This window comes from Anopheles marshallii, chromosome 3, assembly GCF_943734725.1.
Source record: "Anopheles marshallii chromosome 3, idAnoMarsDA_429_01, whole genome shotgun sequence".
Lineage (NCBI taxonomy): Eukaryota > Metazoa > Arthropoda > Insecta > Diptera > Culicidae > Anopheles > Anopheles marshallii.
Genome location: NC_071327.1, coordinates 79,746,853 through 79,773,317, shown reverse-complemented (window position 1 = coordinate 79,773,317; position 26,465 = coordinate 79,746,853). Strand labels below are relative to the sequence as shown.

The 26,465-nt window shown below is 45.3% G+C and overlaps 4 protein-coding genes across 4 annotated transcripts; 3 read left to right on the top strand and 1 right to left on the bottom strand.

The window, feature by feature from the left end:
• The first annotated feature begins 6,698 nt into the window (after positions 1-6,698).
• LOC128711286 (uncharacterized) lies at positions 6,699-15,796 on the top strand. Its single transcript, XM_053806153.1, has 12 exons — positions 6,699-7,052; positions 9,000-9,414; positions 12,306-12,375; positions 12,455-12,512; positions 12,580-12,967; positions 13,424-13,496; positions 13,681-13,927; positions 14,009-14,311; positions 14,387-14,559; positions 14,637-15,077; positions 15,160-15,234; positions 15,301-15,796. The coding sequence occupies exons 1-12, from the start codon at positions 6,699-6,701 to the stop codon at positions 15,794-15,796; spliced, it is 3,093 nt and encodes a 1,030-aa protein (XP_053662128.1).
• Positions 15,797-17,792: 1,996 nt separating this feature from the next.
• LOC128714574 (uncharacterized) lies at positions 17,793-18,401 on the bottom strand. The gene is made up of 2 exons (XM_053809447.1): positions 18,005-18,401; positions 17,793-17,893 (listed from the first exon to the last, which is right to left on the bottom strand). The coding sequence occupies exons 1-2, from the start codon at positions 18,399-18,401 to the stop codon at positions 17,793-17,795; spliced, it is 498 nt and encodes a 165-aa protein (XP_053665422.1).
• A 2,833-nt stretch (positions 18,402-21,234) lies between these two features.
• LOC128714523 (origin recognition complex subunit 4) lies at positions 21,235-22,689 on the top strand. Its single transcript, XM_053809397.1, has 2 exons — positions 21,235-21,426; positions 21,499-22,689. Exons 1-2 carry the CDS (start codon positions 21,235-21,237, stop codon positions 22,687-22,689), a joined length of 1,383 nt encoding a protein of 460 aa, XP_053665372.1.
• Positions 22,690-23,385: 696 nt separating this feature from the next.
• LOC128713511 (uncharacterized) lies at positions 23,386-24,080 on the top strand. Its single transcript, XM_053808372.1, has 2 exons — positions 23,386-23,565; positions 23,643-24,080. Exons 1-2 carry the CDS (start codon positions 23,386-23,388, stop codon positions 24,078-24,080), a joined length of 618 nt encoding a protein of 205 aa, XP_053664347.1.
• Positions 24,081-26,465: the final 2,385 nt, after the last annotated feature.

Here is a 26,465-nt window from a genome sequence, read left to right as displayed (position 1 = left end):
AAGGCAAGGAAGTATCGAAGTACCAGAACAATTAACGCTACTAATGCAAAAGGTAATGGAAGAGCGAATTTATGTTTTATTTTGTCAAATATTGACTCTTCTTTACCACAAATTTGAATAAAATGTTGGCCATCGTATTATGTAGTATTTGAACACTTTAAGGGCTACTTGACTTTACGTTGCTTTCACTCGGCGTAGTGTCGCGATCGCGATCGTTCAGTTGTCATGCACATGGATACACCGGTGGCGTTCTAAATGGCAACAACCAATAGCCAATTGCTTGGAGCTTGGGTTGTTTGTCGCAAAGCAAAACTGTATTGAAATTTATTTGACAGTGAAAATCAGCACTGCAAACCCCCTTCCGAATGGGGTTTGGTAAGAATAAGAACCAGGCGCAGAACCTCAGCGTGCGATGGCAGTGAGCACGGTACGGTTCTCAAGGCGAGCGCGGATCTTTTATCTCACAATGAACTTGACCATTGGCGTTGGAAGATGGCGGAACCTTTGAATGGCTTTTTGATGTTTGATAAAATCTTGCCGATCGATCGAACCATAATGTCATTACGAATGGGAATTAATTTATAGTTTTGGGTGTGCAATCATTTCTAATTTGCCGGACTCGTCCTCAATAGGTTTTGATGGGTTTATTTTGTTGGTTTTGCTGCTGTAGATGATAAAGCCATCAGTGGTAGATTGTGGACTGGATTCGTCTATAAATTTGTGACTTGTTATAGATAGAAAGAAGCTCCGTGAAACGCACACGAAACGGTATCAAAAATAAGTGTCACTAATAATACAACGTATCTCATGCAAATTGACTGGGGAACAATGATTTGATTGATTGACACCCGTAACGCATGCGAGACCCAAGTATAATTAGACCCCTTTCGGTGAAAGCCACACCTTTGAGAATTCCTAAGGGGAAAATGATAACAATTTTGCCGGTGAGGTGCTGCGGTACATTGGCCAAGATGTCGCCGGTGTCACCTAACGAAGATGTTTTTTAGTTCAACTTTGTAACATAGCGATGCGGGTTTTAGAGATATTGACAACGTTGTTTCTGTGTGTGTTTTTTTCCACTCAAACCGGTCACAGTGGTGCGGGTAAAAGTGGTGGATGGATCCCACCGGCGACCCAATATTCAGATGCATTCACACGGTCGTACCCGTGGTAGCTGCTGGAGAGGAAACTTGAAAGCTGGTATTTCCCGCCGTTTGCGTGTGCTGCGGTGCGTTGTTTACGTGTCCCGCGGTTCAGCAACAGGTTCCGAACCCAATATCAACCACGGGTAAGGTGGAGTTCCGATCACCCATTCGGTGTGGAGGAGGGCTATCTGGGGCTGTGCTGTCCCTTCCTTTACCTGTGCGAGGTGTCTTGCTTCAGCGGCAGCAGGTTTTGTGTATCCGAATCGGGGATTTGCGATGTAAAGTGAGTTGTTTTTCTTGTTTCTCTAGGGCCATACCCGCCTAGTGCCCCCGTGTATATCCGTGAGGTGAGGCGGAACATGACGAGTCCAATATCGGAACCGGGTGGAACCGTACGTTGGGCCGGAAAGCGGAGTACACATTCACATGATATACGTGAGGTTTGGTATGAAATTCAGCTGAATAATGGTCGAAAAGGAAAGGTCATATTAGGGCACAATCATTACCCAGGCATGGGACGTCAGGAAGAAGCTGGAAGGAATTGAATAACATTACAAATGATATTGGAAAGTTTTTTTCTTACTTTGTACCTTTGAGGCTCATTACGAGTATGTGTGTAGTTGTTTTGTATTCCAGTTTTTCGGGTGTCCGGTCATTACCTATTCCATTCAGGTTGGTGGGCAATGGACGCGGGGGAACTAAGGAACACAGGCTAAATGGGCGGCGTAGGGCATCATTACGAAATAATAATACTCGTCATCAGTGAAATCGAATTAGTGCTACAAAACGACACTTCAGATTAGCATGTGGCCGCTGCTGGTTGGTGGTCGTTTTTGTGAGCAAATTTTCAGCCGTTCACGTGACCGATTAAAAGATGACGCGGCAGTAGTTCGGCCAAAGAATGTTGTAGAAGTTGGGCCTGTTTTTTCTTTCTCCAACGTTCAATTTGTGTGAATTGTTAATGATGATGAAAAACTGGAATCAAACATGGCGCACGATCGTGTGAAGGCACCGAGCGAACAGCTGACAGGCCGAGAACAGGTGAAGCGCTGGAGGTGTTAATTTGATGACGCGTATGCGAGTTTTTAAGCCAGACACGTTATCAGTCAGACGTGGTATCAGTAGTACGAAACCTTTTAGGAGAAATTCATCCGGACAGTAGTGTGTGCCCTGCAAAGCTACTACTGCTGAGCTAAGCCAGATGAAAGCATCGGTTTTGTTTTCATAAACGGAATCATGGGCGACGGATTGCATTCGTCCATTCCTCCCCAAATGTTGTAGCAGATTGTAGTGTTGGCTATTGCCGCATCAGTCAGAGGTAAATAAACTTATCACTTCTATTGGAAATCGATGTGGCCGCTCTGTACGAAGTTCGTTCGTTGCGATTCATCCCGGGTAGTCGTTATCTCGTTCCCGCAGTCACGTTGATCCTCGTGGTTGGATCACATCGGGATCGGGACCGCAACGCTACAGTGGTGACACGCCAGAAGATCGTAGTAAGATGTTGCCCGTTTGGCGTTTCTGCTATGTACAGTAAAGTAATTAACACTAATTTTCATTTCCAATTTACTCAATTGATCGTGCGACGATGACAACTCGTGTATGTGTTTGTGCCGTGAAAGGGATTAATCGTCCATAAATTAATTAGTGCTTTCTTGTGTTGTTTGTTCTCTTTTTCACAGACATCAGCAGCTTTCGGAGGTGAAAATATGAGACGCTTTGAATAACACACTTTATAAGCTGTCGGAACGGAGCGAAGATTGATCGAGAAGCGTTGCACGTTGTTACGAAAAACAAGCATCAATTGTGTTCTTTGTCAGGACTAGATGAGATGAGATTAGCCCGCTGAAAGCGTTGTACAGTTTGCGCAAAGCGGTGTAGTTCGGCACCATTGCTACAAGATGGCGCCACGTGCGATTGCAATTCGTCACGCGGCTCGCTGCAATCCGGGAAGCGAAGGATTACGGAAAGGATTTACAGGACTGACGTTACGTGCGAGAAGCGCACAGACACTGCACACTCTGTGACGTGGTTGCCGTAGTGATAGCGAGAAGAAATAAGACGCGACTCCGCGAAAACCCCCACATCCCTTCAGCACGCTCCCCGGGGAACCCAGAGTTCTGACGGGCATGTTTATTGGGTTCAATAAATTTCAATTTAAAGCAAAACAACGCTTGATTGTTGACCGACGCTGCTGCTGGAGATACCGGCCCCGGGCAGGAAGCTCAGTAGCGGAGCAGTAGCACCGCGGACTAATTCCCGGACCAGTCCAGTGCTAATAGCACAGGCAGGCAGGCCAGGCCAGTGTGGGCATCAGCTTTGAACTGTGTCGTCCTTCGTCGGGTGCGATCATGTACGCGCAGCGTATAGCAGTAGGAGCCACCGACAGCAGTGACGACGTCAGTGAAATTAACAGCTCATCGAGGGAAGGCGGGTTGCCGCGTAAGGGTCAATTCCATCCTCACCACTACCTGCTCTCGAATCCCCTCGATGGGTCTCGATGCGCTTGCTGACTAGTTTGACCGATGGTCGGCCGGTTTGGGTCGTCCCATTGTGCGCTCCGTTCTGGGCGAGATAACATGCCGAAAATATCGTCGTCTGCAGTGGACGTTTGCTATCGTTTGACAAACCGTGCCGTACTGTCGTGAGAAGAGGCCGCGTGTTCCCTGTCGTACGCGTCGTCGTGCTAAAGCGATACCATTACCACCATCGGGTTGGGAATAAGTTGCCCGAAGTTAAAGGACAAATCGGTGGTTGCGTGACACTCTGTGTACGATTGGTGGTTTGGAGAAGGAATTCGGAAAGCGTTACATCGTACCCATAGGAAGAAAGACTTCAGCGTGGAAAAGTATTGAGCTGCAGGAACTTTAATTTGCGAGGCGTGGAGTATAGCCAGTGGAGGAGTGTTGTTCCTTCCGTTCTTGTCACTTGATACCGAGGCCGTCCAGGCAACAACGACTGTGATTATGGATAGTGACAGCCCCGTACAGGAGTACTACATTAACGACTAGGTTGGCCTGCTGGTTGCGTGGCAGGCAAAGGACTTGTACCTTCAGTACCTCCTACCTCGCGAACTTAGTGCCCCGGGTTTTAGTGCTTTAGTTTATAAGTTTCAATCAACGGACGTTTCATATTCATCACCGAAATCGCAATTCTATTCCGGCCTAAGGAGAGCACCATTATCCAAGGGACGAGTGTGTGCCTTCCGCCAAACGGCACCCGCCACCTACACGGGGCTGGGGAAGGGACCGTCTACTACAGATGATTGGCGCGTCCAAACGCTTATCACAATTCGGCCCGCACAAAGCGCTCGCGACATCCCGCTGTGTTGGGGTGGGTATTTATGGGCAGCTTTAGTGGTGTGCGTAGTGGACCCGCCAACGAAAAATTCAAATTTACTCACGTAAAATCGCGACGGATTGCGTTAATCTCGCGCACGCGTTCGTAAGCGCAGAATATTGCGCTCTCCGGCGCAACCATACATCCAACCGCGTGCGTGTTTGTGTGACAACAGCGCACCAATAGCACGGCACAATCGACAGTGGTGCCGATCAACGCAGTAAGTATAGTGATTGTGAGGAAATACGGGGGATTTTTTTAATGCACCACCGACACACATGCATGAAACACCTGCACACTAGCGCACCCGTATAAAGCTGCGTGCCACACAGAGTCGCTAATGCTTTCTTGTTGTTCTCGTTTCGTCCCCAGTGCCAGAACCGTGAAGCGCGGTGGAGCGTGAGCAGAAGAAGCGATCGTCGCATACGCGTTAATTGATCGCCGCGACCGCCTGGGACAACACAACAGGTTCGACAACGCACATTTACCTATCTACTGCTGGCCGTGTCGTTCATCGGACGTGTATCAAGCAGCGCCCCCGACTTCCTCGACGATTTCGACCGTGCGCCCAGACGTTGCCCGACCTCCTCACACACAACTATTAAAACGGTCTCTCCGGACTGGCTGAAGTGCTGCTGGTCGCCGTTTTTAGTTACGAAACAAACGTCGTCCCGTGCAGGCGCGTTTATTTTACGCTCGCGCGACTATTCAGCTCAGCTGCAAACCAGGCAGGAATTGGGAAGTGAAGGAAACCGAGTGGTTGTGTGGTGTTTTTTTGTAAAAGCGATACTCTGTGAGAGCCTGTGTGGTTGAAAAAGTGTCGCCCACATCGATTGGGTGAAAGTTGGTACATAATTAAAATCGGGCAAGTTGATCGCTAACCAGCGCACGCCTAGCTTCTAGTGTGCGTGGACTGAAAATCGTTCGCCAACCGTGTTTTGGAAACGTGGCAGCAGCAGCATTCGGTGTGCCGTTAACAGCCGCGCATCGAAAATTGCGTCCGAGGAAAAGCTCACCGGAAGACGGTTCGAAAGTGGAGCCCTAGCAGTGAACCATTCCTGCCGCGATCTGCTGTTCATTCCCGGCGTGAGGGACCCACCGCGGTAATTGTCGTGCGTTCGTGTATGTGCCTTATGGAGCAGGATATCATTAAGCGCCCGTACAGCATCGTACCATCGTACATGGTCTACAAGATGCGGATAGAGATTGAGAATCCACTGCTCCAGAGTCATCGTCAGCGCGAAACCACCGGCATCAAGAAGCTGTACAATTCGTTCTTCGTTATGTTCTAACTGACTCGCCCCCCTCCGGCGAGGAAAACCGCACGCGGCCGTGTCTGTGTGTGTGTTTTTTGAGTGTGTGTGAGTGCACAAGTGTGGACGCGGAAAACAAGTGTGTGTGTGTGTAGTGCGTGTGTCCCCGAAGTTGGATGTCCGTTACGCATCCTTTAGGTTTTGTCTCCGGTCCGTGCGATCTTCACCATTTAACGTATCTATACCTCAATATATATACACACACACGCACTAAAGCGCTGCCGTTAAACGACGAGATCTAGTAGCGAAGGGAATAGAAACAAAAACAATCGTAGTGCAGAAAAAGAAACAGCAGAAAACATCGAGTGGAGACAGTTTTTTTGATGTACCTTTACGTTAGTGAGTTAATGCGTAAAACTGTTTTGTTTAAGTTTACCATCCATCACTCAAACAACCCACAGTAGAAGACACCCTGTAGTGTCGGCCAAATTCTCTCGTTGCGTTACTAAGGTGCAACATCATCACGCACACTCGCCCCTGTCCCCGGATCGGCGAGAGACCCTTTTTCCTATTTTGACATTCTGTGGCTCACGCGTTCGAAAGTTGTGTTGTGCTCTCTCGGTGGTTAGTCCGCGTGTTAGTAAGTGCGCGTGCGTTACGTTACGGAGTGCGTTACCGGTGGTTGCGTGCGTTAGCTTTTAAGTAAGAGTATACATGGCAGCGATGTAGATGCTAGTAGTGGCACCTACCGGAGGGGCAATCCAAAATCTTCTATTTGAGATTTACTACTACGAAGTTCACGTCTGGGAAGATCGTGTCGAACTCGTTTAACCTGTGATCGTAGAATTTTGAAAAGTTGTTGGTGTGTTTGGTGAGGCTATAGAGAAGGCCTTTTTTTGCAACGCACGATCGTCAAGTAAGCAGCTCGGAAGATCAAGGGCCTTTGCGTTGGTTTACGCGAATGGCGACGGTCATATCACTGTTGGCCAACAGTCCCTTCGATCAGCAGCATAGCCATCACCATCATCCGCCACAGCTACTATTTCCACCGTACGGACAGGGACCGGACACGTTTCAGCAACGGTACAGCGGAACCGGCGGCGGTGTCGGCCACCGTAACCGTAACGAAGTAACGCACCACCAGCAGCAGCTGGACGCGCTAGACTTTCATCTGTTGAGCCGCACGCTCGAGGAAGAGTTCGAACAAATGGAATACTCCGGAAGTTCCGGTCCCTACCAGTACCAACAGCAGCACGATCAGCAGCAGCCACAGCAGCAACCGGGACGGCGTCAGGGACAGCAAGATTTCGAACAGGTAACGATTGTCCGAAGACGATGCGCTTGTGCGGGAGCCTGCTATCCTTCGCCGACATGGTTGATTGCCATAAAACGAACGATGGCCCACCCCGCTCTTTTTGGGGGAGGGAATAAGATGTCATCAGGACATCGGATGATCGTGAACAGCGCACGATGACCTGCATGCGAAATGAACGCTCGTCTCAAGGTCTGCATAGATCTGATTAATAATTCCCGTGTGACCTTGTTTACGCGCTGATAGGCTTGTTCTTTCTTCATGGTGGTTTTCGCTCCTTCGGCACTACACCGACAACCCAAGCTTTGGGTCACATTTCATCGATCATTACATTTGACCAAGGCCTCACACGCCAACAGGCAGAATTATTTCTCGCTTTTCCTTTTTCTTTTTCTGCGCCTTGGTTTGCTCATCCACCATTGGAGACCTAACTGGAAGTTCCATGATGATGTGAGCCGTATCTTATCTAGGTCTTTTGTTATTTGTGGCCTGATTAGGATTGTCAACGCTTTGGCTTGAAACTAACGACGTTCAGTGAAGACAATGTTGAAGAATGCGTTGTATTTGTGCGAAAGTTGTCCGAAACTCAGAACCATTCTGTTAACGTTGAGATGAAGTCACAGCACTTGCTGTGTGTGTTGGCGAACAGAATTGACCAGACGCAAACATTTGGAGGAGAGAACAAAATATGTGGAGTGCATGTTTCCGGTGTGTTTCAGCGTAGAAACGAGCGTATCGAAGCTGATTATTTGGCTCCATTTGCTGGCGGTTGATACTGCTATCGCGTACTGCATGCAATAGACAATGCGACTAGATCGGCCACTTCACTGCCAATGATGCATTACGATTTTGAGCGACATTCAAGCGACAATGGGAAATGATGTGCTCATCTGTTTCTAACGATGATATCGGACCAGCTTTTCCAACACACGATTGTTACACCAATCACTTTTGCACATCGCTCTTCAGATGTCGAACATTTTTTGTGCAATTCATAAATGTATTTGCAATGAGCATCGACAATTATCCCAACCCACAGTGCGTGCCGTATCTTGACAGTATCGGTTCGTTGATAAAGTTCGCAAAAAAAATCAACCATGCCTAGCATTACTTCTCACTTTTCTCGTGAAACTGAAGGCAAAGAAGAACACACAAATTGACAAACTGCAAACAGGTCAATAGACGCGCAAGTTCAGAGTGTCATAAATTAGGCAGCTTATCAGTCGTGGTCACATCAGCCATGATATCGGAACTCGAACAATGCGAGCATTGTGCTGGGGAGGAACACGCTACAGAGCGGTTGCCATCTCGATCGATATTAGAAATATGTTTAACTCTTCCAAACTTGACTTATTGCAAAAATTGAAGCAAATTTCTTCTTTAAAAATGCTTTTATCTAGTCGTAACTGATAAAGATTCGATTTAGGTAAGATATCGTCCATCAATCTAGTAGAAAATCATTGATACAATCGATAGGAATAGAGATTTTGAAAAGAATGTTTGAAAATTCTTACTCGGTGATTCTGTACGTCACATGAACGGCTAGTAGCCGGATATGGTTCACACTGCCAATTCACTGCCAGCTGTTTAACGAGGCCATATTTATTCGGTTTCAAACTCGTTGTAGAACCTTCTAGCAGAAACAGGTAACGCGAAAATTCGTCAGCTGTAACAATAATCTCTTATTGTGTAGCAAAATACAGATGGAATATCTGTTTTTTTTTCTGGAATCTAGCAGTCGCAAACCTCATGGATTCGTATTGGACTAGTGTCACACTGCTTGGGAACCGGTTCCGAATGAATAAAACGTTTGTACGTTGCAAACAAAGCAAAAAGAATCACTTGAACTTTCTGCTCCATAATTCACCCGGGAGAGATCAACTGTTAGCTGTAGTCCAGGCTACTTTTCATCCAAGAGAAGTACTAATTATCTTTTACGATTTCGTACAGATTTCTCCCGGCTACAACCTGGACAACGAGGACACGTACAGCGAGTCGCCGAACAACTTCCAGGACTACCAGAACAACTTTGTCGATTCGCCACCGGATTCGAAGGAACCGTGGCCGATCGACTACAACAAGATGCACACCACGATCGCTTCGAGCAGTGGTGCCAACGACACGACGAACGCATCGACGACCGTAACGGCGGTCGCCGTCGGTACAGTGGCTGGGGCTGTTGCTGCAGTAACATCACAGCAGCAGCAACCACAGCAACAGGACAATGCCGGTATGTACATGAGCAACGCCATACTACCCAGCCGGAAGCGGCGCATGGAATGGATGTCACCCCAGGAGGAGGACACCGATGGCACCGAGACGAAGATCGCCAACATCGATAAGGAGCGTGACGCACGTCGCAAGGGTGAGTGTCACGTTCGCTGTGTGCAGTCATTATTTCATTTTGTTTTTAATTAAGCATTTCAATCGGAAAAAGGGTACGATAAAAGATAAAAGCCGCCTACTATTCCGTCCAGTGAGTTGCAAGGGAGCGCGTGAGAAATGAGTGAGAAGAATGAGCAGGTTGACTAGTTTGAAGTTCGTATGCTTAGCTTTGTATTGATCGCGAGTCATCAGTACCACAATTGTTTTGATGTCCAGCTTTGCGTGTTGGGCTCGATAAACACGTTCCGATAGGACCGCCATGATAAACCGGTTAGCGAAGACTTAAGTGTACTGTATGCAAATATGTGAATTGACGCACAAAACTAATCACAATTGTGTTAATTTCTGTTGCACCTAGATGGGGTGTAATCGACCGGGTAGACGATTTATCTTCTATGGTGTAGGCGATATTTATTGTTCTCGAATAAGACTGTCTAAGAATCTTTCGATTGCGAAGTAAGGCGGATGAACATTTGAATGATTCTACGGATGAGTACTACCGGGTATGGCCACGCGGGAATGAGTAGCCATTATTTTCTTCACGACCCCGGGGGCAACCATCTTAATCTAGACCCCGATAAGCCTTGGAAGCATGAAATTGTATTCATCCACTCTGTGCTTGAAGGTTACGATTATTTGTGCGCCAGTAAATGTGCTACACGCTTCTATGGAGAATATGTTCAGCGTGTAGAAGCAATAGAAGTAACAACAACGAATAGTACTAACACACACACACAGGGAATAAGTAATGCGTTCTTAGATTCATCTTCTCTTGATGCAAAAGGTCAACTTTACGTCATGGAATGAAGGCAACGCTAACAGCCGCTGGCGCACCGGTTGGTGAGCTTGGGGGCAGCAGCTGATAACGATGGCGTTGATGTTTTGTTCCATACGCTGGCCACTCGAACCCACAGTCAAGATTACCTCTGCCACTCGAGTGCTACGAGAGTTGAATTTTTCGTCTAGACGGGTGGTACGAAGCATAATAACAACGTGAATCAATAGAAGCAATCGATCCCACAAACATACTTCTATTGCTTAGGTGTATAACAATAACAGGTGTCGGATTCAATAGTTGCAACCAAAACTGTTCAATTCTATGTAACAGGCCCTGCAAGTCTGCTACAAAAAAAAAATAAACCCAGCAAACATTTGGGGCTAGAAGATGTATTGGCTGTTATTTTAGCACTCTAAAGGGATGCAAGCACTAGGAACGAACCGGCTTGTGGGAAGCCTACCCTCACCCAGGTCTCCGCCGGGGTAGTGTGTTTTTGATTTATTTATTGCTGTTGATAAAGTGTAAATTTATCAAGATAAGTATTTCGACAAACAGCTGCGACAGTGCGGGCCACGTCCGGTTCTTGTACCACGGAGGGGTAAAGAGGAGGGCATGAATTTTGCCGGCTTCGAGGGGCAGCATACAACACCTACGACAATATGCGAGCAACACAACGCTTCGGATACAAGCCTAGAAGACGCCCTGCAACAGTGTTTTGTCCGTGGTGATAGTGGTGCGAGCATTGGATGATGGTGTGTGTCGCTAACGGAGTAACAGCGCCCCATTTTGTGATCCTCGCGGACTTTGTGTGATCGCGTACGATCGATAAGCAGCGGTGGTAGGTAGTATGAGTCCACTCCGTGATGTGTGTGCTTACTGTCCATGAACGTTCCCAAGGGGGAACGATTTTGTTTGTGAAAGCTTCCAACCGGAACAGTGGATGTGAGTGACGGATCTGACGTGTTTCGCGAAAGTGATCATATGTTGGATCATAACTTGAATCAGCTGAGATCGTGTGCGGATCGAGTGTGGCTTCTAGATACGAATTGTAGAGTTCGTTTGGAGCCCTGCTCAAGTAGCGTTTATGTTGGTAGGAAGTTGATCTTTTCAAACCTGCTCAATCATTGTCGCAGTTGTTGAACGAACACGGAGACCCAAAGATTGCCACGGCCTTGTTACGGTCTTGTAATGGTCCGGGTATTTACTGTTTGCTCAAGGGATTAACCAACCAACAGTGCGCTCGTTGTTTATACCCTAGTAGCCATATCAACAAGAGAGAGAAAGAGGTTCGGGAATCGTGTCATCACATTTACCGGGAGATGATGTAGAACGACGAAATTGTGTACCGTACAAGAATGTACGCAAGTAACACAGCAAGTGCACTGGTAATGGTGGATTAACAAGAGCTCGCGATTGCCTCCTGTCCCTATCTGTGGTGGCGGGATTGAGGTTGACGAAAGCGAACCTAACATCGTTGAAAACGGGAGCACACACTTCTGTTGCCGTGCTGTCAGTTGCTCCTGAATTGGACCTGCAAACCAAACACTTCCGTGCTCCCCCGTGCACACGCCATCGCCATTGAAGCACCAACCATTGAGTGAGAGCCTCTTGGAATGAACAGTCGAAATACTCTTGATGCGTCGATGCTTCCCATGATAGCTCCCCAGTAGCTCAGTAGCTTACAATATCGTGAGTTCTTCGCGCCTTTGCCTAAAGAGACACTCATTCAGCTTTCTTCTCGCGAGGGAAACCATCCATCTCGGTGGAGGATCACGGTGCGTCGGTTACGGAAATGTGTGAAACATACGGGTTCGGTGGCGATACTATGGACAAAGATTACGTCCGGAAACGGTTAAAGTGCTTCAACAGCACCAGCAACGGAAACGACGTCGGCAATGGTAATAATCTCGGCACAAACACCACCTGTAACAGTACAAGCAACAACAATGAACTAGGTGATGATTTGATTTACTTGCTCTCGATCGAATGGGATCCATTGTAAAGGGATCCTCAGAATTACAGAGATTTAAATTGTAGGAATGTAGAATGTTTAATGCAGCTATACTGATGTATTCACTATTTGTACCTCACAGGAAGCATGCGATGGGCAGATGATCTGGATTTGGACCTCAGCAACGAGTTGTCCAGTAACGGATATATTAGGTAAGAAGAAATTGGGTTTATAACGGCACGTGAAGTTGTTATTTCATAATTTCTTCTCTCGCACTCTCTGACTTCACAGTGACTCGTTGTTGAACTTCCCAGTGTTCAAACAAGAACTACCTTCACCTCCTCAAAAGGTAAGCGAACAAACCGACCCCTTTATGGCACATTGAGTAATTGCAACAAATTCCAATTTCCTTATAGCCTCCACAACCTCAGCAACAGCACTCACAGTCTGCCCATCAACAGCAGCAGCATCAACTCCATCAACAGCAGCAGCAAGCGTTACATCAGCAAGCAGCAAGCTCTCAGGATCATGCACAGCAAACGCAACATCACGCACCTTCCAGCTTGCAACAATCATTAGGTGGTGGTATAAATACCACCAATGGTGGAAATGCTGCAAACAGCCATCAACAGCAACAGGTGGTCCAGTACCATCAGCAGCAGCAGGGCCAAAGTTCTATGAACGGTGGCGGTCCGAGTTTGATGAGCAATACCGACCATCACGGCACGCCCATCAGTGCCGGTTTGAGCAATCTTCAGAGCTTTCTGCAAGGCAACCGATTGGAAAATGATCCTACTGGTGGAGGTATGTGGAAATCCGACATTAATACATTGCCAACCATAACAGCATACATTCGCGGCAGTTTGACACGCCGTTCGTGGGTTTTGCATTTCTTAGATGATTAGAATTCAGAAAAAAGTCCAAAAATAGTGACATACACACGCCGTGTACCACTCAATCTTGATTGGCTGACAAGTTATCATGCAGATGCAAATTATCGCCCAAGCGCTAGGAAAGAGCCGGTTACGATCGCGTTTGTTAGCAGTTGCTGTCGGGTGTTAGATATTTTCTTTATTAATTCAAATCTCACATTACGCCACATAATGGACTATACCTAGCTTGAGCTGCACCTAAGTGACCAGCACATGTATATGTGTACAGTTTTCATTAGATAGGTTTTGTGAGTGCTAATAACCTTCGGAAGCTTCATTTCGTATAGGTTAGTATCAATCACTGATTTTTTTATCATTATTTTTGCAGGCATTTTGCAGATGCAGCAGGACGGCGCGCTGCCAGTAACACGCGGTGACAAAACACACGATGACCACAATCGGTACGTAGCGGACAAATACACACAGCTAGCAACTTATGTAGCATTACGTTTGCATTGGACCCATGTATTTTGGAGCTATATTTATTCCTAATACGTTTCGTGCTAAGCTAATTAAAAGTGTTTATGATCAAATGCAAACGTACCAAAGATTTCTATAGTAAAGCCGGTCGTCCTTCCCAAACAGGTTCCAGTACGTGCTAGCTGCCGCGACCTCGATAGCGACGAAAAACAACGAAGAATCTCTCACCTACCTTAACCAGGGCCAGAGCTATGAGATCAAGCTGAAGAAGCTTGGCGATCTGTCCCCATTCCGGGGTAAGATTCTGAAGAGTATTATCAAGATATGCTTCCACGAGCGTCGGCTACAGTACATGGAGCGGGAACAGATGCAGCTGTGGCAAGCGTCCCGGCCCGGGGAACGTATTTTGGATGTAAGCCGGATCTGCGTATTTAGTTTCTATCGCACCCTAGCTGATGAGTCTCGTTTTGTTTCGCTATTTCCCTTCCGACAGGTCGACATTCCTCTTTCGTATGGATTGATGCAGGTGCAGCCTACCAGTAGCAACTTGCTGAACACGATCGAGGTGTTTTGGGACCCGATGAAGGAGGTCGGTGTGTACGTGAAAGTGAACTGCATTTCAACGGAATTCACCCCCAAAAAGCACGGCGGCGAGAAGGGTGTCCCGTTCCGGATTCAGGTAGAAACGTACATCGATACCAATGGGATTCATAATGGCACTAGCAATGGAGTTGCTGGTGGTGTAGACGACAAAGACGGTATTAGACCACTCCATGCGGCGGCTTGTCAGATAAAGGTAAGGCGGAAAATCCACCACAATACCGGAATAGCTTGTTTGCTGAAATGGCAATGTTTCCCACTTTCCTTCTAGGTGTTCAAATTGAAAGGAGCCGATCGAAAACACAAACAGGATCGCGAGAAAATACTCAAGCGTCCGGTTGCGGAGCAGGAGAAATACCAGCGCAGCTGTGACTGTACGATACTGACGGATATTACGACCGATTCAGTCATTACGCCGCTCGGTGGCAATTTCAGTCCCGATCAGTAAGTGTAGCAATTCATTAGCTAACAGACCTGCAGCATAAGGGTGCTAACCCCATTTTTGTTTCGCTCACCCGCAGCATTAAGCGTAACGTGTCGCCGCTATTGACCGGCCCAACATCACCGGGTCAGTTGAACAAGTTCGAAAACATTATGTCAAGTGTGCTGTGCAACGGCGGGAACGTTGTTAGCCCCGGGGCAAACCCTACGACGACGACAACTACGACGGCAGCGGCCGCAATGGTCGTTGCAGCAGCGGCAGCCGCCGCCGCCGGTGTACAAAGCAATCCGATTGGGATTAGTAACGTTAGCTCAACGAACGGGCTTTGCAAAGCATCCCCATTGGGCGATCAGCCGATGAGTGGTGTGCTTTCCCCTCAGCAACCGAGCGAACTGGACGATTACGTGCCGACTATTACGAAGGAAACAAGCCCGGGGACATTGGCCCAATGGTTGGCCGTTCACCGGTTGTCTGCGTACGCGAAAACGTTCGCACAGTTTTCCGGTTCGGATCTTTTAAGGTGAGACGATCGCGCTGGTTGCTAAGACTAGTCCCGAAGTCACAGCAACATATTTAACAATGATTTCATCATCTTCTTGCAGAATGTCTAAGGAGGATCTGTGCAAAATTTGTGGACTAGCTGATGGTATACGAATGTTTAACATTCTCCATTCGAAGTGAGTATTCGCAAGGTTTCTTTTATTGAACACAATTTGTACTAAGTAAACGCTCATCTTCCACAGAGCCATAACGCCACGTTTGACCATCTACGTAAGCTTCCAAACTAACATCTACCATGCCATCTATCTGCATTCGAACACCATCCCGGAGTTGGTGCAGAATTTGTCAAAAATTCCCGGCTTTCTAGAAGCAATCAATGCCCTCAACACGCCCAACTCTACCACGTCCGATGCGGGACTGTGGAGTGGAGCGTTTGGGACACGTTCTAGCGGGAATGGGAAGCTTACCGGTACCAATGGTACCACTTCCGGCGTACAGCTTTCCGTACCGTCGCCTTCGTCGCCAATATCGTCCTCGTCGGGCATTGCCAAGTTGCAGCTGCTTCTTAAAGGCCCAAACGGTATACAGGTGCTGCTGACAGAGGATGTGCTGAACAATATTAAGGACGAGACACTGTTTCAGCTCGAGCTGAAATCAAACGGGAACATACTGATGAAAGCCGTTCACAGTGTCACGGGGACTGCGGCAGATTGTTCGATCGATGACGATGCGAACTAAGTGTTTGCGTGCGTATGAAAGAGAATATGGATAAGATTTTTGTGTTTTTTTTATTAAAACGGACAACTTTACCTTCTAGGTGTAGAGAAGCCTAGTTTTAACAGGTTATCATTTATGTATTTTTTGTATGCTATATTTTAATCTGGATCTACGTTCAGTAAAGTCGTTTACGGCAGCGCCTAGTGATAGTGTGTATATGGTGCAAGGTGAATAGAGAGGATCACACCCTCTAGGTCTGGCTCAATAGATCCGCGAGCATGATATTGCACGGTTTTGCAGGACAGGAAGAAGAATCAGAGGAAAAACAGAACACCACTCAGGGGTTGTGTACTGTAATGAATGTCGTCATTCACGTCTTTCATCCGATGTGCCATCACCCAGAATTGTGCTTGGCCGTCAAGCTAAAGATGGACAGGATCTACGACTGGTTCGTACACTCAAAGCATTTAGCACAGTGGTTGGAGTTGAGGCAATGGGAAAGTGCAAAGTGATCGAGTTGTAATGCACCGATATTTGCACCTTGTAGAAGAATATCGAGTGCTGTTCTATATACAACAGTAACAACAAAATCCATAAACACTACATTAGTACAAAGCAGCTTAGTTAGTCGGTAGTTTGAATTATTTTGTGTTTCTAGAGTTGGAACTCCATTGAAAGGGACGTTGCAGGTCTGAAACATTTTTTTAACGTTATGACACTATTTGCTTAATTTTTTATGTACATTATTACTATTTTTATAATTATTGTTGAATCGCAAACACGTGTTCCGTGTAAGACACGTGTGTCGTATAAGGTAGAAGATAGCTTCATCGGTCGCGAAAATGTGAAAAACGTTTTTTTTTTATATTTCATAGCGAAAAAAGCAACAAAACAACAACAAAACATCTTTTTTGTGTGGTTATTTAGAAGCAAAACCACAGAAGATACTTCACGACATATAAAGCTCTAGGCTGTTTGCTTTTGCAAATGAAATGGGAAGAGCTGAAAGCGTTTCGATCGAAAAAAGGTGCCTTACAGTGCTACTATTGTGCAATTTTGTAACAACACAAAAACTTATTTGTAGGAAATCAAAAAGAAAATGTTAGGAAATGTTCTGTAAATAAAGCATATTGTTGTTAATTGTAGAATGCTTTTCTTTCTTTCTTTACTTCATCGTGAAACACGTCACATTCATTGAAACATTATTCATATTTCCTCAAATATAAACATAGTGATTACCTTGTTCTGCTTCTTGTCATCCTTCATTCTCTATATAAAATATATTATCCTGCACATAAACGAGGGAACAAACTTCTTGATTGCATTACTACACTTTCGAACGTATTTTACTGCTTCGCTGTTTCGGAAGGATTGTTAATGGAAATATCGTAATTGTCCACTTGCATTAATCTGCTGGTCAAACATAAAAAGGTTCCCTTTTGCTGTTGTTCAACAAATTAATAAGCGGATGATGATCTATATTGGTATTGGCAACAGATAAGGCCAGTACTAAGTCCACGTCGTCGTTGGGCTAAAGAGATATATCGATCGGTATGTGAACACAATTATAGCTGCTACTTGAACATTGTACTGGACTGTGCACTACGGTAACAGGACATGAAGGAAACTTTAGTCAAGGGACGATATTTTCGGCAGAATGGGACAGTCTGCTCGGAAGCGGAAACTACAACGTCGCTTCCCGGTTTGGGCTAAAGGGAAGATCTCTATCGCTATCGGAGTAAATATACATACATCTGTTGCAAAATGGGACTAACGATCTGACGATAAATATAGCGTTCCCCCTATTTTTTGTTACTCTCTCCCTCTCTCTATTCCTCGTGCCGTGCGATTGGAATTATTACGTGGTATGGATTCGCTAGGCCTTGCCAAGTCTTTTTCCTCTGGAATGTTTGTGCTTTACTGGCGACTCCAGCTGCTGCTTTTGGCTCTGGTGATTTCGACGTGCCGAGCGATCACTGTTGCCGCCAGTGGATGTGATGCTCCCAGCGGCGGGGAATCATTTCTTCTTTTTGGTTTTTTCCTGTTTCGCCTTTAGTTTTTCTTCGCGCTTGCGTTCCTTCTCGGTAAGCGATAGGTACAGCTTGTAGCCAAAGAATGCTGGAACGAAATGGATAGCGTTGTAGTACATGTAGCTGATCGTTGTTTTAAACGCTTAATCAGGTCCTTATCATCAGTACAATTGGTGTTTCAAATCCGGACACAACTCACCAATGACAAGGGTAAGCACACCTGCCATAAGCCCATACCCTAAGGGCGTTGGTTCGAACTGTTCGGTCCATAGTATATCTACCCCGGGCATTTTTCTGACCAACGTTTCTACCACAGTTCCTGGTTCATCATCCTTCCCCAGTGTGCTTTGAACGACTTTCTTCTGCTTGGAAAATTCGTTCAACTGTGATAACGATTTCACAAACTTGCCCTTAAAATCTTTCGCAAACTGTCGCTTCTCGTCCTCGGAAAGGTTGACAAACATATCGGACAGGGTTCGCAAGTTGTCCTGAAACTGTTGCGCCAGGGACCGTTTCTCATCGTCCTGCAGGAGTTCACTGAGGGAATCGGATTGTAGTGCCTCCACGAAAGGGTTTTCTTCATAGTCCGCTGTCATGCTGATGAGAGAGGTGCAACGCAGTAACTAAAACCCCACGATAAACAGCGCGTTACACGGTTGTTATCTTGTTCGTTTGCCACAGGCCTTCACAGCAGTAGCAGAGCCCGGTCTGTACACTAATAAACAGGTGGCAAAAGCTTGGAAGAATTGTCCACCGACAACATCGATTCCAGCTGGTGGGGATGATGGTAAAGATGAGATAAAAAATCGCGATAGTCCACAATCAACAAAAGAGCTGCGTGTTGCTTATCACATTCGATAAGTCGTCACCCGAGTGTGAGTGACGTGGCCAAAGTGAGTACCTACACTTAAACCGCACGTTGCCGTTACACTTGTCCCACTGGAAGATTGGGTGGGAATTTCCTTAACCTTAATAAAATATTGACCGACAGTAGATTCACGAAAGGTGCTAACGTGTCACCGTGCGTCAAGAACCGTGCCGTTACCATAATACGGTGTGCGACGTTGCACTTTCGTAGATAACAAATGTGCGAGTGCGAAAACCACACTTGAAACTAAAGCCGCGTCTGCGGACAAGAACCAGTCCAAAGCGGCAACAAGTATATTAGCTAATGTGACCAGACGTGTTCACTGCATAGGTTTCCTCTGTCTTTGCTGTGCTCGTTACGTTCGCGTTACTTGCTTACCGAATACGCTCACCACGATGAAGATGGCACCGAAGAAAAAGACTTTCCGGTAAAACAGTGCATTGCTGACGGCTTCCTTTCGCATCTGGTCTAGCATACCGGGAAGCTTTTGCAACTGTTCAATCGATTTCAAAAACTCTGCCCGTTCTTCTGGATGCGCCTTGGCAAGCATTTCCATTAGATTCATATCGTCCATAGGGTTCGGTGGATCCATGGTTCAAAGACTTTGTATTTCACCACAAGAGGCAAACGATTCGGTTTCTAAAATCAGACTAGCAGACATGTAAAACAATTCCCAAAGTTCTCGATCTGTTGCGATTTGTCTTCCAAAAGCTTCGTTTGTTTAAACAGCTTGTATTTGCTCTCCTCCAGAGAGCTACACAAGCACTCGCAAACACTTACATGTTGCGAGGGCGACGATCTTAAATGCATCGAAACGGAGAATTTATACATATCTTACCGAAAACGGCCAGCATTATGGAAAGCATTACGAAGAACACGAGATAGTCGGAGAGTCCTGCTTGTAGCTTGCGGCGCATCGCATTCTGTAATACCCCGGCTCTAAGTTCTTCCTTTTCCTCATCCGACAGATTGTCCATGCTTTCGAGCATGCTGAGAAAATCTTCCATCGTGGGCATTTTAAAATCTTCTGGATTGAACGGATTCTCCGCACCGGTCGGTACAGCACCATCGGCCGGTACAGCACCTTCGGAACCCATCGCGTTAAACACTTCTTCTGCCACGTCTCCCATCTTGTCGAGTTTCACAAGGTAAACCGGGGTACGAAAAAACGGTAAAAACAAAACCAGGAGATTTCTCACCGGGTGGAGGTTTTAATGGATCGAATGGCAAACGCTTACTGGTCAGATAAGGCATTGGACGGTCGAAACCAATGGGCCCAGGTTGAAGCAGAAATAGAACCTACGACGCTGATAACAATTACCTTCGCTTGCGTACGACTCCGCACACGAGCAGATGATGTGGTACCAATTGCATCATTGAAGTGCTAATCAAGGTAATGCTGGATGGATGTGTAGAACATTGGTATCTTTCTTAGCGAACGATACATCGGAAGGGGTCATTTTATTCAATATGTTACGATTGCAAGGTCATTTTGTGTGCCATAATTTTCTGCGCATCGACCTAATGCAAACGAAATAATGCTAATAGTTAATATGCTACTCTTTCCAGCTGTTTGTGGATTTAATACTTTGGGAATCCTATCGAGAAGATCTTTTGTTCTTTTTAATGTTGTTTTGAGATATATCCCGTATACCATATTATATTACAGTTGATTGTACCACCACATTGAACTTAATCCATTCGCCGGTTATTTAACCAGGATCGAATTATCCATCCAAAGACATGCTGTGCAGCAGAATATCTTAATCTATGCTCAACTACTAACAATCGATATATTACATACCACCAAGTCCCACCACGACAATTGCCGGAATGATAAAAACAGCATTTGGAAATCCATGCTGGAACGGGTCAGTGCTGGAACTGAGTTCAACCATTTTTGTATGCTTGATGCTTGTTGCTTTCGGTCAGAACAAGACGGGCTGCAGAATAAGGGGGAACACATCATTACTAACAATTGAAGCAAGTGTATACGACCGGTAGATTTATATTTAAGAAAGTGTATGTGTATACCTAGCTGCAAAATTGTTTACGGGCCGATATTATTCGATTGATATTGCCGTTGTTGATAAGATTACGCTTTCAAAACACGTAGACAAAATGTTTCCTTTTTTTATTTGCTACGTTGGCTGTCAGATGATGCGTTGGAGATGTCTGTTGGCTATACAGAGGGGTTAAATACTGGTTGCAATTTCTATTCCGACAAAACTCAACGAAGATTTATTCGAAATTAGTTTTATTTTTCAAAAGAACAACAGGTTTGATTATGGGTTTGTTAACATTGCATTGTTTCCTTAATGGGTTTACTTTGATACTTTACTTACTTTATTTCATTCTAAATAAGTCGCAGACTCATTAAAATTGTATATACGTAAAAATAACAACGCCAATCATTTCGAAGGAAAATGAACGAAATAACTGTCACTACATTTTTGAACGAAACCCGCATTTTGGCGCCAAATGTCAGTACAAGTCACGATTTGTTTACAAGCAACTCGGAATGAAAAACATACAAATCCCGTTGAACACGCACGAACGCAATGCCGGACACTAAAAACGATGTGGAAAACACGCGTAAATTTCTCAAATCACGCTTGCTCACTGATCGGGCATCGTTTCATGGTTATGAAGACGAAAGGCAACACATTCACGATCTGCTAGAGCGCACCGCGGAACATGGTGAATCGAATAGTGCGTTACTGTTGGGCCCGAGAGGAATTGGAAAGACCACTGTAGGTGTAGAAGGTTCAGCAATAGTGTATCCTAAAGCAAGCAGAATCATAGTTCCATAATCTTCTTTTTAGCTCGTAACATCCGTATTGGCCGAACTGTATGTCAAAGAATCGTTCCACCGCAATAGCCTGATCGTGTACCTGAACGGATCGATTCATATTGACGACCGGCAAGCTCTGATATCGGCAACCGCACAGATGAATCTCGAAAATGCCGTTGACGGAAAGGTGTTTGGATCGTTTGCAGAAAATCTAGCCTTTTTGCTCGAGTGTCTCAAAGCGGGCGATCGGAAGAAATCGAAAAGCGTCATCTTTCTGTTGGAGGAATTTGATCTGTTCTGTTCGCACCACAACCAAACGCTGTTGTACAATTTATTCGACGTTGCACAGTCCGCCCAGGCACCGATCTGTGTGCTTGGCATTACAGCGAGGTTGGACGTGATCGAACTGCTGGAAAAGCGCGTGAAATCGCGTTTTTCTCATCGGCAAATATTTCTCCTCCCGAATGAAGATGATTTCGATGGACGCTTGGAACTGTTTGAAAGTCTGCTAAAGCTTCCCACCGAACAGGAGTTGCGCAAGTTGGATTCCACACATCCTTCCATTTCCGATTCCGAAGTATTCAACAATGAAGAATTCACACTGCTGCGCAATCTGTTCAATCCAAAACAGTTCAGCATCGGATCGAAATGGGTAACGCAGTGGAATCGGCATATCGATAAGCTTGTGAAAAATGATGCTGTACAAACGGTACTGCGACGGATATACGATTACGATGTACTGGAAGGGCCGTTCCGCATGTTACTGTTTGAACTGGTAGGTGAGCTGGATGAGGTGCATCCAAATATTACCGTCGAGTCGATACAGCACTTAGGGGAAAACTATGAATCGGACGATAAATTGAAGCTGTTGATGGGACTATCGGTGTTGGAGATGTGTCTGATCATTGCAATGAAGCATCATTCAGAGATTTACGATCGAGAACCATTCAACTTTGAGATGATTCTTACACGCTTCGGAAAGTGGGCCAACAGCAGCTCGAGCATGATGGGCATCGAGCGGCCAGTTGTACTGAAAGCATTCGAACACCTTAAGCAGTTGGAGTTTATCGCACTGACTACGACTGGAAGCTTGTCGAAGGTGCAAAAAGAATATCAGGTACATCAATTGCTACTTACGCACGGACAAATCCATCAGGCGGTCCAGCGTATGCAGCTTTTGCCTACCGAAGTAAGCCAATGGGAACAGAGCTCACTCGTGTAAGTGTTAAATCGATTGAAATAAATTATGAAATTTTAACTATTAACAACGAAATAATTATAGCTTCCTTACCTCTCTAGAATTCATGACAAAGATGACAAAATGCATTTTAAAATACTTTTACTACCCATGTATTATTACTACTAGAATAAGGCTATTTTTAGCTCCGCAATTACGATCCATTTTCTATATTCTATAGCGAAACTCAGTTAATGAGCGAAACTTCAATAATTTCTAAGACCTCTTCCAAATCAGCTATAAAAATCAATGTTTTCGAAGTGAATTGCACATATGCAAGAAACAAATCGATAAATGTTTCAGAAACTAAAAGCCTGTATAAATAAACGAGAAAAAAATCGATAAATATATTTCAATGGCAGTACAGGAATTGCCCGAGTGTATCGTTCAGTGAAGAGATAAAAATCGATCTAACTTGAAGAATATGCTCACGCTTAGGAAACATGTGTGCCGTACGAATGGATCACGTAAAAAAGGTGCGTCTGCCAAAGCACTGTGGCACAGCAGCTCATTTGCATTTGTATAATTTGATACGGGCTTGAACGAGACTTGCCCAGATCGATGAACCATCGCTGAAGACAGAAAATGTGATATAAATACAATTCTGTTGGTGCGTTGAAAAGCCAGTCTTGTTCAAGGGCTATTCGTGCAACTGTACCATACCCATTAATACAGTTTACAATGAAGCTACTCATTTTATTTGCCCTTATCTATTACGCATACGGTAGTGAGTCGCCCGGGTTCTTTATCAAACTTTCCAAAAGTGTGCCTCGCATTGGAAGGCGTGGCGATTTGGAGAACTTTTTTCTCAAGCAATCAAAAAGTGTGCCAAGAATAGGCCGGCGAGCTGGAGGATTTCATGTAAGTGGATGAGAGTTATATATTGTGCCGATTTGCTACACCTAATATTCCATGCTTTGCTCTTCCATACATTCCAGATGGAGGCATCAACTCCCGACGAGAATGGTTCGAGTTGGTTCGAGCGGTATATCAAGACGTCGAAACGTCCCACGGCAGGGTCTCTTGTTCCGGACGATGTGGGCAAATCGTACAAAAAGATTCGTCCACTCGATCTCAACCACATCATTGACATCCTGTCGGACGATTTGTTCTTCGGGTCCGATCTAAAGTTTATCTCCTGGGAAGTACTGGATGAGGCACTCGAAGAAGATCCGGAATTGTTGCAGAAGCTTGGCTCGTTGGCCCGCGATAAGGAGGTACAGCAGCTGAAGAAGATGCTCGGTGAGCACGGTGAGGAGTTGGTGCAATACGTTCCACTCGATCGGAACGAGATCAATGCGGCCAGCAGCCGGGCGTACATGTATCGGTTGGATAGATCGGATCCGAACAAAGAACGCATCGAGTATCAACAGTAATCCACTGGCTACCGATGCTGAATTGGGGACAAATCACACGATCGGAATGGATAGGATGCACCGGATGGGCGTACGGATCATTATACTATTGTACTGTGTCTGTGTGTGAGTGTTTATTGAATAAAGTTACATCGTGTTGTTCAATGCATTAAAAGATGGAGTTTGTAGGTAGATGGCTTCTGGTGGGCAATGAGCATTTGAAAACACTTAATTACCGATTGTCTATTAACACAATTAAAGTTTAAATTTCATTCGAATTATCGATTGACCTTTCGGTCGACATAACGCCTTTTTAGTTGCAGTTTACTTAAACCAAAAGGAAATAGTGATGAAAAGATGGAGATCACATTTGCCCGGAGACACTCACTTTGCGTTTATCGTTGTGTAAGTTGCAAACAGTAAATAATACATATAATAGATTGTTTTAATTAAGTTTCTATCACGAAGGGTCTCATTGAATTATTGTTATGCAATTGGGGTGATGCAACCATCCTTCGATGTACTACATTGATTGATTGAGGTTATTTGAATGATTTAAATCATCCTGCAGTACGATAAACGGTTCAATTGGTTCTATCACGAAATTACACATCGGCATCAAAAGTACTGTCCAATTTTCCCATAAAATCCATTTATCTAATCGATGTGTAATATGCTTTGTCGTAGCAAGAGAGCATTTGTCGCAGTTTGACACGGGTAGCTCAAGCGAGCAGCTCAAGGGAAGTGAAAAAAACCACCGTTTTGCTCAAACTGTGACGACCTCGCCTCAGTTTGTGAGAAGTAGGAAGCGAATGAAAAGGAAAGAGGAGACAGTTCGGTATTCTTGCTGTTTTCTTTGCAGAAAATTGGCCCGTTTGTATCACCTCACTCGTGGTCACCTTCCCAACCACTCTCTAGGTCTGGCGGTCATGAGAACTGCACAGCGAATAGCCCCTTCGGTTGTTGTTGGCCTCCGACAGGCACGATCACCCAAGTGTCACTGTCATCGGTGCCATGTCGATTCGTTGCTCCCGATAACGGCCCGGACCCGGACGGATCCACCACAGCCCTAGACCGCCCCGAGCAGCCACGGCGGTAACCACCACAAGCGCTGTTTCTGTTGTGTTTCCTTCTTCTCGCTGCATTACAAATTCTTCGCCACTCGATACGGCCGGCCAAGTAAGATGGAGTTTTGTCCATTCCGGTTTTGGGACGGTTTCGGAAAACCGCACAGCAATGCACCCCTGCAGGCAAATAAGGTTGGCCGTGCTGCTACTGCCGACGCGGTCACCAGTCGGCCGGGCGGGTCTATAATTGGTTGGATCTCGGTCGGGTTGCGGTGCGTAGAATTGGTCCGGCGGAGAAGGTTCTCGGTATTATTGCCCGGGGGGCACTGATTTTGCAATTAAGCACGGTTTTATGTGCAGAATGGTTGGCGGTTGGCAGTGGCCGTCCAAACGCGAAATGTGACAGCTGCCAGGGTAAAGCTGACCAATTGCCTTGAAGTGCCCGGTGCCATGTTACCCCGGTGGGGTCAGACAAGTTGTCTACCGCCAAAGAGCATATGTTGTTTTGAACTTTTGCTTGAAAACAATATGTTTAGTTTTAGAACTTTGTGAATAACATTCAAGAATCCGAATCTGAAGCGAGTATAATGTTAACAAATCACATTAAATGGTTTAATATCACAGTTCAACATGAGCTTCCATCGTTTTCTCAAATGAAAAAAAAAATCAGATGTATTACCGGATGTACTAAATTAGTTTTAAAGTAATAATATCAATAAATTTAAACAATCCAAGCCATGTTTTCTGGTGTTGTAAAATTGGTATGCAAAAAAAATCTGTAAGGGATGAAAAAAATAAAAAAGTAGGCGTGGTTTAGATACAAAATGAACTACGGCTACAGTTACCGTCGTAATTGTAAGGCTGCAGTGTGTGAGAGCTTTGGATTTTGTTTTGTTATGGGTCTTAAAACATTTATATCGAATGTTTTTACGACAAATATAGCACAATGAGCACGGTATTTCGATCATTATTCATTTAATCCAATATGGTCAATAATGTATCAAATGTTGCTATTTACAACAGTGTAGTCAATTTACAAAATCCATTATGGTATTTAAGGTTAGATTTATTGTTTTTCCACTGACTGCTATTAATTGGAAGAAAATAATTGAAAATTCCACAAAATAATCCTGTTAGAGCGAAATTTAGAGTTCATCACATAAATGACTACTTAATGTTTCTTACATTGCAAACATTTGTACTTGTAATACTTTTAGTTTTACTACTGATACATGTTTGAAGATCTGAATAGTTTAGTTCCCTTAATATCGCTGCTTACTCGTGATACAATCACTCGTTGCTTCCGTCGGCAGACAAACTACCGGCATCAAATGTGACA

Coding starts and splice junctions, on each gene's coding strand:
- LOC128711286 (XM_053806153.1), top strand. CDS start 6,699: ATGGCGACGGTCATATCACTGTTGGCCAACAGTCCCTTCGATCAGCAG. Junction 13,497..13,680: donor ACACACGATGACCACAATCG/GTACGTAGCGGA, acceptor CTTCCCAAACAG/GTTCCAGTACGTGCTAGCTG. Junction 15,235..15,300: donor TTTAACATTCTCCATTCGAA/GTGAGTATTCGC, acceptor CATCTTCCACAG/AGCCATAACGCCACGTTTGA.
- LOC128714574 (XM_053809447.1), bottom strand. CDS start 18,401: ATGACAGCGGACTATGAAGAAAACCCTTTCGTGGAGGCACTACAATCC. Junction 17,894..18,004: donor TGTGCTTACCCTTGTCATTG/GTGAGTTGTGTC, acceptor ATTTCGTTCCAG/CATTCTTTGGCTACAAGCTG.
- LOC128714523 (XM_053809397.1), top strand. CDS start 21,235: ATGCCGGACACTAAAAACGATGTGGAAAACACGCGTAAATTTCTCAAA. Junction 21,427..21,498: donor GAGGAATTGGAAAGACCACT/GTAGGTGTAGAA, acceptor TCTTCTTTTTAG/CTCGTAACATCCGTATTGGC.
- LOC128713511 (XM_053808372.1), top strand. CDS start 23,386: ATGAAGCTACTCATTTTATTTGCCCTTATCTATTACGCATACGGTAGT. Junction 23,566..23,642: donor GGCGAGCTGGAGGATTTCAT/GTAAGTGGATGA, acceptor CATACATTCCAG/ATGGAGGCATCAACTCCCGA.